Here is a 14414-nt window from a genome sequence, read left to right as displayed (position 1 = left end):
ATAGACACAAAAGGTATTATCATGTGCTTTGATACCATATTATGGAAGGAGCTTCTATAAACCATTACTGGTGTCTGATGCCCATAGTGAGATAGACATGTAATGAGGATTCTAGATAAGCTAGTTAGTCATTCCCACAGGAGAGAGCTGAAATGATAATAATCACTTTGCAAATCATTATTTCATTAGAATATGAAAATGTAGGGTTTGAAGTCAGACTGTAGGCTTCTGTTTGTGGCAGTCCTAGCTCTTATCTAGTTACTCAGTAGTCTTGAGTTGCTTAAGGGTCTGCCAAGAGGATTAAGTGTGATTAGACAATGTCTCCTCATTTGTCTCTTTATTTCTCCCAGATCGTTTCATATGTGAAAAATAAGTTATAAGCACTTTCTTATTTGCTATTCAGTATCACTGAATAGGCATGAAATCACTTGTGTTTTGAAAGTTATTTAAGTACACTGATAAAATGCATGTGTGCATTTGAATCCTGCAACAGGTTCTCAGTTTTGGGGAAATAACCCAAAAACTTGAAGGAAATCCATGTTAACTTTGACAGGGTTCAGTTCGTGGGTTGAGAACATTTTGGTAAGCAAAAGAATCAAACTTCAGACCTGACTGTTGACTTCTTGCAAACCTCTGTTATTAAGCTAACACTGAATTTAAGGTTTCAAAAGACAGAGACATAATCTGTCAGTATTTGAAATACTCCATTTTTTAGGAGAGTGCAACTACTGAAAGGATTGGTGATGTTTGCACTAACGTATTAGTAAAGACAAACCCATTCTGGTACTACCTGTTGGGTTCATGCTGAGCCCAGTAAAGACAAACCCATTCTGGTACTACTTGTGGGGTTCATGCTGAGCCTAGTCAAAAGAAAAGATGCTTTTATTATTGCACATGAGTTACAAGTTGTAAATGGGATGTATGTTTGAAACTAATTTCAGAATTACTGCTCAGTTTTCTTACTAAAAATAATAGAAGTATTTCCAAAAAAAGAAGAGTTAGCAGGCTTTGGTAGAGAAGTTTTCTTATTAAAAATAAGTAAAGTATTTCCAAAAAAAAAAAGAGTTAGCAGGCTTTGGTAGAGGATACCTGTTATGCTTCAGTGCACTAGCACATTGTGCTCATCATACAATTCTGGAAAGTTTTTTAAAAATTAACAACAAGGAACAGGAATGTTTTATGAATTTGAGCATATTTACCATTCTTTTTCATTAATTCTTAGCACTGTGGAAGACTTTCTTTAGACCAGAATTTCTTGACCTCTTTTTGTTTGGGTTTTTGTTTTTTTATTGTGACATGTTTTCTTGCATTTTAAATGCTTCACAATAGCTAAACTCCAGATTTGTGAGTGTGTGTGTGAGTCAGACTTGTAGCTTATGCTGTTTTTGTTAAGAGCTTATTATGAAGTTTAGTGTGCCTTATGCCTCTATCTGCTGTTGCAGTATAAAAGTTAAAATATTGTTGCTATCCTCACACATTTATACTAGCTATTGTTTAATGTTTGTTAGCAATGTAACGACTTTGCAAAATAACTTCCCACGTTTTTCATTTCAGAACGAAATCACAGAAAAGGAGGTTTGAGGAGGAACTGAATGAGAGGATGATCCAGGCTATCGATGGGATCAATGCTCAAAAGTATGTTTTTATCCTCTCTTGTCTCTAGCCTTTCCAGCTTTGACATAAATCTGCAACAGAGAGTAATGTGTACATTTTTTTTGCTGCCACATGCACACCAAAGTCTGAAAACAGCAAAGGTGTCGCTAATACAGGCATAGGAAGCTGTGCACATTGTGAAGATAGGCTGTACAGTAACATTTTCTGCTATATGAGATAAGACAGTGCCTCTGAATTGTGGTGCAACAGAAGTTTTGGCTTGTCTTGATCTTCATGGCAGAGAGATTTTTGCTCTGTAACTCTACAGAATTATCTGAGAGCAGAGAAGTCAGACACAAGGAATAACTGGCTCAGGAATCAGAATGGTGTGAAAATTGATGCTTCGCAATTGTCACAGAAACAATTTCTCAGAATTAGAAACTTTCCTTAAAATCATAGTTTAATATATCTCTGTTCAGCTAGTTGGTTGTCTTAGAGAAGGCTAATCTTGATGACATATTGAAATTGCTGGGGGAGGCAACCTGGCATGTATTTTTTCTGTGTCCTAGGAAGAACTAGAGGCAGTATTGATGTTCTCTGTTTGCTGGTGAATAGATAAGACTAAGAGAAAAATCAATATCAGCCCAAAATAAGTGTTCAGACTCCTTACATTTATCTGACGAAATAAGGGAATTGCCCTTCAAAAATGCAGACAATAATTGTGTTTCTTACTATTCTGTTATGCAAAATCTTAATCAGCTGAGTATTATGCCTAATTATTGAATGATCATATATCACACTTGAGGGTTTTTTGCATCTTTTAGTCCTATTAAATGGTACTTAGTTTTAAGAAAATATTTTTCAGTAGTTATAGAAAAGAGTGTTAGTAGTTATAGGTCATAGAGAGAATACAGTGCAAGAGGTTTGGTCATGTGATAGGCAGAGCCTTTTGATTATACTAGACTTGGCTAAAACAGCTATATATATTTTGGCAGTTTTTATGTGTCTTCAGGTACACTTGCTCTGGTAAGTGGATTGTAAAAATGATGCTTTGATGTCAAAAGTAAAGCTTCTGTATAAATGCATTAAAATATTGGTGTGACTGTACTGTATGTTGTTTGATCTCGGAGAATCCTTGTCTTATCTAATTAGCACATAAAATTCAGAGAAACTCGAGAATAAAAAAGGTTTCTGAAAATGTTTCAGTGCATTTTTGAATTACATGGGGAATTGCAGAAAGGTACTTGGTCTTATATATCAGAAAGTCTGAATGCCACCTTCCATAACTAGATTCTCTACCTATCTCTGTATTGATTTTCTTGAACAAATCTCTTAAAAGCTGTGATTCAATTGGATACCTGAGAATAAGTTGTCAGAAGTGCTGATTCCTCAAACAGCAGGTAAATTCAATAACATTTTAACTATGTGAAGTCTAAGAACTCAGAAAAGTGAAAGAAAATATTTCCTACATTTAGGATACAAAATTAATCACATTTTTGTTTTCTTTATAATTGTGCATATTTATCAGGTATAAAATGAAAATGACATTATCAGCTACAGTAATAAAGTGGTTGTGGGGCTAAATCATTTGCTTTTGTGAATCAAGAGGCAAATTTTAAGAAAATTTATGAGAAAACTCATATTTCTAAATGTTTTAAAGTGTGAAGTTTCGCTTGTATAGCAAATAGGTGTATGACTGAATTAAGAAAATGTTAAAAAATTATTGTACTTAAAATATGGTGTTAAAAGTACCATGTGTTTGTCCTTTTTATTTCGAAAAATGCATAAAAACAATTCAAAAGCAAGCAGTCATTGCACAGAGCTATGTTTCTACCACCCTGAGCTGTCAGCATGGTCTGATTTTTTCATCCACATCATGGTTCTTTGCCATGTGTCATTCTGTGAAAAAAGTAACTGGTTGCAAGCAAATGGTGATTTTATGTGGGTCTGTGGAAATTACATGGCCAAGTATTTAACAGCCAGTAACTGGAAGATAAGGAAATGTAAAGTCTGGATCTTCTTAGTCCAAGAGAATGCTGTAGTCCAAATCACTCACTGTTTTTACACAGTGTGGTACACGTTGTGATGGTACCTCAGGTTTTTAAACAAATCAAATTTTGGCATCTAAAAAGCAGCCCACGGGCCTTACAGCATGATTCAGAGTTGTAGACTTAGTTGGCAATGTTCCCTGCAAAGTCACATGATGAAAGTTATGACCTGTTTATTTAATATTATTGTCATAGAGCACTACATTAAAAGATAACATAAATACAGATTTAAAAGAGTGAGCGAGGAACAAAGAGCTTCTGTCTCTCAGTTGAGTGCCTTAGCCATTAAGGTGTAACTTCATACTTTCTCCATGTATTTCTTTATCCTGTACCTTGAATAAAGTACTCCTGGCTGCAAAGTGCCTGTTCTGCACAGGAGGGGGATGAGTAGCCATGGCTATGCCATCCCAAGACTTGATGGTTGGGGAACTTTTGTAGGACATATGATGGATGGATGGCAATCTGCTAGCTAAATATATACCTACAGAGGAGGCTAAGCTAAAGCTAATTGGTCTGTGATAAGTAGGTTACTCTGTTAGACACACACTCTCTTTGCTCTCTTTTTTCTTCAAGTCACAGCAGCTGCTATGTTCTGTGCATAATTCCTTGCTATACATTGTCAGTCAGTACAAGCCCTATGAAAGCATACACCTCTGTGGATACAGGCAGAATTCAGCTGTCTGGCTGTGTTGTTCCTGGAACTGCAAAAGTATTTAAGCAGAAATTTGGTACCTAGCTTCTCAGGAGACATATCCCCATGTACTTGCAAATACTCTAGTAACTTTTGGGCTCATCAGGGAGTCAGGCTGGAGGCAGAAGCTTTCAGCCCTTATCGCTCTGCCAAAGCTATGTGACTGTGCTCCTTCTTAATCTCCACTTCCATTTGTTTGTGTTGTACTCTTTCCTTCATCTCAGACCTCTCAGCACCTGCTACCTAAAATGAGTATAGTTATTTTTCTGAGCTTCAAAGAAGAACTAAAAGCTTCTGAAAGCATGACCTTGTGATGTGGAGTATGAGATAGCACTACTGACTTCATGTGCGATCAAGTGTGTACAAACTAAATTAGGCCTTTGGGAGTAGGTCTGCAAACTTTTTGGCAGTGTGGTAATGGTAATTAAATCAATCTGCCTGTCAGATACCATAAAAAAACCCAGGAAATTAATTAACTCTTTGGGGAAGAGGATTACTTTATATGTGATTTTTATAAGTAAAGGGAAAAAGACTTAGATTTATGTAATTTTCAGTTTGCCAAAAATTTTCTAGAAACAAAATGTTTTCTGCAGTAGATTACAGCTGAACTCAAACAAAATCATGATATATATATACACCAGCCTATCAGGTATGTTTCTTTTCAGAATACTGTGATCGGATATAGATGGGAGCCATTGCAGAGCAAACTGAGAAATATATTTTTGAATTAAACATTCCTAGAACTGAATATGTTTACAGCCCCTTCTTATAATTAAACTGATTACACAAGAACAGGGACAGTCTCCCAGCAAGGAAACAAATATTTTTGTGTCACGAATCAAAGCTAACAGGTCGCACTCCACTCTGTCCACTCCTGTTCTCCAGGACCTTAATTTAGGATATATTCCACTTACTTGCATTGCAGTCTGTCAATTGAGACATTCCCTTTTATTTAGAAGGCATTAGCTCCACTACTAGCTTAGAGCCTTTTTTAAAGTTATTGCTGGAAAGGTTGCAGAAAATCTCAGGCCCTGCTACTATTGTTCAAGCTCAAATATTGCATGTCCACAGAATTAGTCTGCTTAATTAATTTTTTGTTCCAATTTGTCTAGTGCCCTTGAGATACAAGCAGCCTAACCCTCTTGAAATTTAAATATTCTGTATCTTTTCAGGTGTCCATTAAAATGAATGTTAGAACATTTTATTTTGCAAAAGTTATGTCAAGCTTTTGTCAAGATTCACTTATTTAAAACAGATTGGTCCTTTCAATGCAAGTACTTAGAACATTTCTCATCTTTAACCAGGGAAGAAGTTTTTGTAATCAGTAAAAAGATCAAAATTTACCTCTGGGTCATGGTTAAGAGACTGCTGCAGTTCAAAGACAAAGTCACTCCACCTCTTTTAATAACATTTGTTACATTTTCATTTGCAATTGTAGTTCATGAAGTGTAATTTACCTGCCACTTGCATATTATAGGAGTAAGTAAGTCTCCTAAAGGTGCCTTGTGAAGCACTGTTTATATGTCAGGTTCTCTCCTGTCCACTGGATATACTACAGTATTTTGGATATTAGTGGAATATCAGAATTACATCATATAAATCTCTAACTTGGTTCTCCTTAGGAATCATCCGCAGGAAAGAATTGTTTATCTAAGCTTTTGTTTCATGTCTACGTTAGCAGTAGAAGTCAAAAAAGAGAGAGGATTTGTAGTTTCCAATTTTACTGTCAGTGCAGTTCACCATGTACATTGCAATATAAAAGAGCTTGCTTTATTCCAAGTGATTTCCATATTTTACTGCATTTCAGTAAAATAAAAGGATTGGACTACTTTAATCTTATGTCACTGATAACATTCCTTTTCTCTTGTAGGCAGTGGCTTAAATCTGAAGACATTCAAAGAATATCACTTCTTTTCTACAATAAGACTCTGGAAAAAGAAGTAAGTTATTTTCTCTGCAAATTTATGGTTGATTTGACTCATTCTAAATGAGGCTTGTATCCCTGGCTCTTCAACACAGAGCTATGTCCATACCATCTCTCCTGCAGGGAGTAGTGCTCAAACCTTACAAGAATATTTTAACTCACTTACAGAAGAAATTTTATGAATGTGATGTCTGAGACTACTTTCCTGTTTGTAGGGCTATGCATTTCACTTGAATTTCTTGAAATTTTTGTGGCCTCACAGAAGTGGGAGGAGGTTTGAGAGTCCAAATTTGATGTAACCAGAACAAAGGATTGCCAAGTTCCATAGTGTATGTCTCAAAAGGCGTTTGTCAAACTGCAGTAGTTTTGGTTGGATTTCTTTTGCAATGCCTCAGAGACTCCACCTGTAGTAATGATAGACTTGTAACAGTATCAGTTGCTCATTAGTTTTCTCCATGTGCAGTTTCTGCTCACAGTCATTCTTGGGAAACAATTCTGTAAATGTTTTCTTAGAAAAACACCTAGCTCTTTTGGATGCAACAGACCAAATGTTCTTCTGGCTGATATGTGTGATAATACACATTTATGTATGTAGAGTAACTGATACTGTTTCTATACCTTGGAGTAACGATGTTGGAGAACGAAAGATTCCTCCATTTTAGGTGGCTGACATGACCACTGGCCTGAAAAGTCAGGGGTTTTCATTGTTTTATGGCCCTGTAGACCTTGAGTGTATTTCTACATACTGATGCATCTTTAGCAGGAAGACTGGAGAGTTGCCTATTTCTGCTTTCTCATAAATGTAGGGCAGATGATAGCTGGACAATTATGCTGTCCTTCAGAGAAGTAAGAGATAGGTTTGACCACAACTAGCTGTGTAAATGGATGAACCTGTTGAGAATGGGCTAGAGGAAGTATTACCGTACTGTGTTCACACTGTACAGCAAGTATCCTCTGTGTCCCATGTGGTGGTCAGATACATATTGGATTATTTTTTAGATATCTTTCAGTTCAAAGTGTCTGAAACTTTCACAGCTCAGCAGAACATGGCCAGCTGACAAAGGCATGTGTTGTATGCCCTTGGCAGGCATTAAAGTGGAAAAAGTTTCAAGGCTCCTTGAGCCTGTTTCAAAGCTTCATAAGAGAGAAGATGTTAGACCTGCTGTGTTCTCATCCATAATGTTTAAATGACACACTGTGTGGATCGGAGCTGTGCCTAGGAGCACATCAAGATTTTAATGTGGGTGGTGCTAACCAATAAATTCTGAAAGAGAACTTGAGAGAAAACTGTCATATCTGCACTTTGGACAATGACTTGGGAGAAAATTCGGGAACAAAGTTATTTGGCTGTGTAGATGCTTCCTGTAGAAGTCAAATCTCTTTTAGATGTAGAATGGTATGGCACAGTGAAGAACTAATTGTTCTTTTTGGATCCAGCTTTTTAATATCTCTCTTCATTGCCTTTTAATGACTAACCAGTCCAGTCTGGACTTTAAAGAACTCAGTAAGAAGTTTGCTTTCGATTTAAACAGAAACTTTTCAAGCCCTGTAGGACCTGATCGTAAAGCAAAATAATTGTTTGACCTGAGAAGTAAGTTGCCTGCCTACATTAGGAAACATCTGGGGAAGTGTGAAACACTGAAATAAATTTAAAAGTGGGTTGAAATTCTATGAGATTTTAACAGCAGCTCAAGGTCCAAAATTGTTGAACAAGACCATAATATACTCAACAGGTGAGAGAGCAGAACTTGATGCAAATGTGCCCATCAAGCAAAGTCATATTTGTGCCTTGAAATTCAGTTAGGTATGTGATAAGAATTGCTTTTACTTTGTTGTACAATTCAAAAGTCAATTTCTACATATTGATGTAAAGTTTGGTGCGCCAGTTTCAAAGGTAGAACTTGGAACTAAGCACAAAGGCACAGCTGTGTGCTTGCAGTGAGGCACAGCTTATGCACTTTCCATTTTCTGAAGTCTGCATTTTGAGCCCTTTGTGAAAATAGTCTTCGGTAATTAAATCTTAAACTTTTATCCTTTGAAAAAAAACTTGGATAGGGTAAGTAACTTTAATAGCTACTTAGATCATTTCCCTTTGAGTACTTAATTGGTTTCATTCTGGATATATCTATCTCAAATAGCAGAACAACTCTGATAAATATTTCATTGCTTAATTCTCGTGTCTCTAGACAGACTAATTAGAGATAAATAGATTTTTCTCATGACAAAACAGATCAAATTGACTCTCTCCTAAGAATATCAAGTATTTAGTAGCACCAGTGGATATATGAGGCCTTTTAACACAGACATAAAATATTTTAATTGAAGTAATAATATAGGTCCAGTAAACATCAGTGTGATTGCTGGCTATGCTCTGGAGCACAGTTTACACTTTGCTGCTTTTTGTGTTCTTAAGTTTCCTTTCTAAATGACTGTTACTTTTTTAATAATTGTTTCAGTCCATTTAGTTTTTATCATTAATTGAAAATCAGTTTGAGGAATTAATGACAAAGAATCTTGGAATCTGTTGAGAATGGTTGGCCGTTCCTAAAAATATTTTTTAAAACGCTTTCACTTTTTTTGTGTGTGTGTTAATTAATCTTTTTGTCATGAATTCAAGATAGTCTGTTCAGTGGAGGAGCAAGGCAAAGCCATTAGACATGGCTACTTAAGCTATTCTTTAAGAAGTAAAAGGATTCACTGCTATGCCTGATAATCTCTGCCCCTATGTGAGTGGATGTGAAGTCATTGAAGAACAGGAAATTTACTGTCGGTAAAGACTACCTATACATATGTTCATCTTTAAGCTGAAATTTCAGTTGGATGATCTTTTATTTGCTTTGCCAGTTGTGTTTTTAACATTTGGGTTTTTTTTCTTCTAGTATCGAGCAACTACTCTGCCTGCATTTAAGTATTACGTGACTTGTGCCTGCCTCATATTCTTCTGCATTTTTGTTGTACAGATTCTGGTATTGCCAAAGTAAGTGGTGTTAAATGTGTACTCATTCCTATGTATATTTTGCTCATTAGTGGGAAAAAAAAAGGTGTAAGTAAAAATTTTGGAATTGTCAGATTGCAGAGGTCAGTTTGTGGAAATGAAGAGAGAAGGCTGAAGATTTCAGCCCATTTTCAAAGTTATGCTTGTTTCTAATTTTCAGTGCCGTCAATAGTATGATGCCAAATGTTAATGTAAATTCTTTATTCGTTTTAGTTTTTCTCTTTGCATTTAAAAATGTGTGATGATGACAGGAATTAATTTGTACACATAAAAAAAGTAATACAAGCTATGTTTGTGCAGCTAAAGTGACATGTAGAATAAGTATGATGGTTGGATGTTGAAGTGGGATAAAATGAATGGCAGAGCTGGAACTACGGTAAATGTATTTAACATATCACTGTGCTACTATATAAGTAAACTTCTATATGCCAACTATACTGCTCTATTAAGCATGAAGACAGAGTATTACTATTCATAACATGTATCTTTTAAAAACTAATTTTATAATATTACATTCAATTTCTGGAATCATTATTTTCATCAGAATTTATGCATTAGGAGCCATGCTTATTAATCAAATATCTTTCTATCTCTAGAAAGACTGAAAACTGGAAGACAGTTCCAGTAAAGAATGTTTTATTAGACTTCTTAAATTGGAATTTTGTTGTTGATTGTTTACATAGTGGAAAGTTGATATTTCTTTCATAGCAGTTGTTTCTAAAGCCAACATTGTATATTCCCTTAACTCATAGTCTTTTCTCCTGTGCAGTGCTTTGAGAGTATTACTTAACACCACAGTTGATTGATTGGTCTTGTTCTGTAGTATTTACTGACATTTTAATTCAGAGTGAGAGAGAACTGTTAGGTCATTATAAATTGACTTTCTACACTGCAGACTTGTTTTATAACATGTGTAAAGTTTTATAGACTTCTATTGAGATGTTACAGCAGAGAGTTGCCCAGGTAGTTTCTAACATGGTGACACCAGCCACCAAGGGACACTCTTCCAAGAGTTCAGCAGTGTCCTACACATGGTTCAGTCTGACTTTAGGCATTACTATTGAAAAATGGGAAATTAAGACACATGGGTTTTGTCATTTGTCATTTTGCATGATGAGTATATTTTACAAGCTCATTCTGTATTTTCATGAGTACAGGAATTAACGCAGGGGAATTCATGGTTTGTGATACACCAAAAGCTAAAGGTGGATCTAGCTTGTCCCTTCCGGCAGTATAATTTATGACTCTGTTTTTAAATTCTTATTTCTGTCATGACAATTGATCTGGATTTATCATCTATCATACATGTAGCAAGATGCTCATTTTGCTCTATCTTTACTATGCCACTTAAACCAATTGTGTTGCTCATTAAAATATATTGTATTATCAGTGAACTTTAGGGAGCTGTATTTATATAAGCAAAGTGTCATCCAGCTTGTAAAAGCACATGCTGATATTACATGATCTCTTTCTAGCATCAGAGCAAAAGATACATATGCTTTATCATTTTCATTACCAAAATGTAAATTATCTTTCGATCCTTTTATAGGGCTGCATACTAAATTGTAAAAGCAAAAGAGTAAACTCAGGTATTACCAATGTGAATGGTATTAGCTTCACGTGGTCTGTGGATTATTTAAATAGATGCAAAAAGGTAATATGCAGGCACCTTTGTCTTTGCTGGAAAACTGGGAGCACTACAAATAAAAAACAAGAAAAAAGTTGAAAAATCACTGGTCTATGTAGTCATCACAAATGTAGCATAAATTGAACATACTCCACTGCTGCAAATGTTATTTCCTTCTAAAATTCTATGTAGCCTTTTTGTTTTCTTCCAAAAATCCTACAGGATTTTTAAATGGTGATCTAATGAAGACAGGGAGATGAGCTACATCTGTCATTGGGTTTTATTGATTCACTATTCCATTAATCTGGTTTTGCAGGAGTGTAATATAATTGATTTCTGTGCAGGCACACCGCCTGCTACTTTAAAGTAGATTTGGAGATATTTGATGGTGAGTAGCATCCAGCAAGTTGCAAGTACTGGGTATTACCTTCAAGATCATGAGACATTTATTTCAAGGTGGAAATCATTTATAAATGTTTTCATTTTCACCCAGTCAATAAACTGATGTGGTGTTTCAATAATAAACTTTGCACAAAGTGATAAATACAGATTTAATCAAGTAAACAATATCTTAGGGTGAAAGGTATCATGAGGAGTAGGTCTGTATTGTGACATTAAAAAGAAACCAAATCTTGATCATTACATTTCCTTGGAACAGGCCTTCAGTGGCTCTCTGGCACTCTTGGTTTACCAAGTGAGAGAATTATCTCCAGTATTTCATGACAGCCATACATTTGTTATTTAAGCAAACAGTCAACTAACGTGGAATTGGTAGTGTTGTTTTTTTGAAATGCAAACTGATAAATTGATCAAAGTCTATTCCTATTATACAGGAGACATTTCTTGAGCTATTCAAGTAAGGGATTTTTTAGTGGCTACATTTAAGATTCTTCCCAAGTCTTCACTCCCTTCACTCACTTCAAGAAACAGTGTCCTTTTGTCCTGAGTTATACCAAACTAGCAGTCATCTCATTCTACCCAGGGAAGGTGCTTAGGAGGCCTTAACATGTTATTTCTAATCAAGCAAAGCTGAATTTCTTCATAGAAAAAGTACAACTTAAAACTTTGTCTGAAAGCAGGCATGTAAAATATAAGACAGTATAAATGAAAGAAAACCACCATTAATAGATATTTTTCTGCTGTATCTGATTTTAAAAAACCCAAAAACCACAACTCAAGTGGAGTTATAATACTCAATTATTTTTTTGACACTGAAACCCTCATACAGGCTCCATAGCTATTGAATCCTTTGATGACTCAGTGAAAGCATCAGTCGAATTAAGAAAGAAATAGCTACTATTAGATATCAAAACATTCTGAATTCAGTATTGCCTTGTATAATTTTCATTTGCCATGGCTTCATTATGATTTTATCCCCTCGAAGAGAATTTGCAGTCCTATAGTTCAAAACATGGATGTTAATTACCTAAAAGTTGCAAAATTGTAGAAAGAGTACATTCTTCTCTGCATTTTTTAATTATCCTTATAGTCATAAATAAATTTCTGTTTTTCAGTTAAAATGTTACTAACAATGCATAAGTATGTATAAATACAATTAATTATTTCCCACTCTCGTAGCTGATAAAAATGAATTGTTTGATATTTGATCAGATATTTGCTGATGAAACCAGAAAAATGCAACAAGGTTAGCCAAGATCATAAATTATTTAGATGTGGAACTATCATAAGCCTGAGAAGTTCCATATTTTTTCCAGAGTTTTAAACTGTCCCTCTGTAGGTTATGGTCAAGGGTTGTCCTGTCAGGGTTTGTGATGGGACACTGTAGCAGAGAGCAGAAATGAGGTGATTCCTTGAAGCATAGAAGAGGCTGGTAAAAAGTTATCTGGCTTATGTGATTTCAGGTGCTCTGCTGACAAAATGCTTTGCCCGAATCCATCAACACAATCCATTTGGTGACATGTGCAATGCGTTTGATGACTCTACACAATGCAAGCAAGAGTAGTTTGCTGTAAAGACCTATGCTGCTTCTGTAATATTCCAGTCACAAAAAATAAATGCATGTTATGGCTTTCCTATGATCAATGCCTCAAATGAGGCTTGTTTATGGTGGCACTTACTTTTTAGTATTTGGCTTCCCTTTATGAAATTTTCAACCCACTTTCCTTCTAGAGGCAGCATGGCACTATTTCTTCTTAGCCTGTCCTGTTGTTCCAGAAAAGTATTTTCACCCCTCAAATCAGGATTCTAAGATACCACTTTTCCTTTTCCTCATCCTGAGTCTTTTTCTCTTCAGCCTGTTCATATTGCTGCTTAATTCTTTTCCTTGTGCCCCCTCAATAACATCATTGATTATGTAAAACAGCTACGAAGACCTTTTGTTCTTGCCCGTTGCCCGGGAGATTAAGTACTCTTTGCATAAGCTCTCTTTATGCCAGGTTAATTTTATTTCCCTTGCTTGTCAGTTTCTCTTGCAAATATTTTCATTTCTTCTCCTTAAAAGGATGCACTCCAAACTTGACTGATAAGGCTCTTCTTGTGTTCAATCATTTCGTTAGGTGTGCAGGTTCCTTTTTTCTATCCTTCTTATCAGAGAAAGAATAGCAATAGTTTCAAATGTAGGAAAGGTTCCTTGAATGTTACAGAAGGACATATATGGTTGGAACTGTTTATGCATATATAAAAAATAAGCCTGTTAGATATATTCCTTTTCTTTCATTTCTTCTGTTGCTTACTAGATTTTAAATTCCTAAGAATAGGGACTACTTTTACCTATTCTGATGTACAGGTTACTGTCTCTGTCTTCACAAGAAATTCCTGGAGAACATATATTCATAAGCAATAATTATTTTCAAATAACTTATTTTTAAAATAAATATTATCTCAAGATTGCTATATATTGTGTATTGCCAGTTAGTTTTTCATCAGCTGTTCTCATCAGCCTGAAATTTGATTAATGCTTAACATATAAGAAGTTCTCTGAATGACTGGCAGGGAAGCTCATCAGTTACTCTCCAAAATTATTTTAATGGCATCAGATTGTATTGTGATGTTAATGCTGTTTTATTCTTTCCTGAAGATTGCTTCTATAACCCTGTCATTAAAACAGATCAAAATACTTTTCAGTATTTGTATGTCACCTAAGGAAATTGATCCATATATTTGTACTCCAAAATTTTTAGTACTATAGTTTCTAAAATGTATGCATTTGAATTCACACAGCATCTCTGAAGAACAGAGATGTATGTTTTAATTAATAATGTATTTTAATTCTGAATCATAAGTTTATGGAGGCACTAACTTAAAATGTAACATGTTATAGTTCTGTGGAAAAAGTACGGGCTATAAAACTTACTTCTAGATGTCATGCCAATAGTTCTGGCATATAAGATTTGATAAAGTAAGATATTTGCTGATGCTCAGAGGAGTGGAGAGGTGTTTTTTAATTCTGTATAAGTGTCAAATCTGTGGTTAAAACTGAAAGCAGGTGCTCAGGTGAGGGACTTCATGAGAGCATCTTGTTCCCTTTCTTACTGACTCAGTTGGTCCAGGGTTTCTGGTCTCCTCTTGGCGTTCGT

The 14414-nt window shown here is 35.3% G+C and overlaps 1 protein-coding gene across 1 annotated transcript in view; it reads left to right on the top strand.

Moving 5' to 3' along the window:
- LOC103807265 (adenylate cyclase type 2) overlaps positions 1 to 14414 on the top strand; it is a gene marked incomplete at both ends in the record, with an annotated part of 39695 nt that overhangs the window by 13230 nt on the left and 12051 nt on the right. The window contains 3 exons of the mRNA XM_009079988.1: positions 1555 to 1635; positions 6203 to 6272; positions 9136 to 9233. Coding sequence (XP_009078236.1) covers positions 1555 to 1635; positions 6203 to 6272; positions 9136 to 9233 — 249 coding nt within the window. The remainder of the gene's footprint in view (positions 1 to 1554; positions 1636 to 6202; positions 6273 to 9135; positions 9234 to 14414) is intronic.

Source organism: Acanthisitta chloris, unplaced genomic scaffold, assembly GCF_000695815.1.
Source record: "Acanthisitta chloris isolate BGI_N310 unplaced genomic scaffold, ASM69581v1 scaffold38068, whole genome shotgun sequence".
NCBI lineage: Eukaryota > Metazoa > Chordata > Aves > Passeriformes > Acanthisittidae > Acanthisitta > Acanthisitta chloris.
Note: the sequence above shows the minus strand (reverse complement) of the source record. Positions and strands in the feature narration are given on the sequence as shown.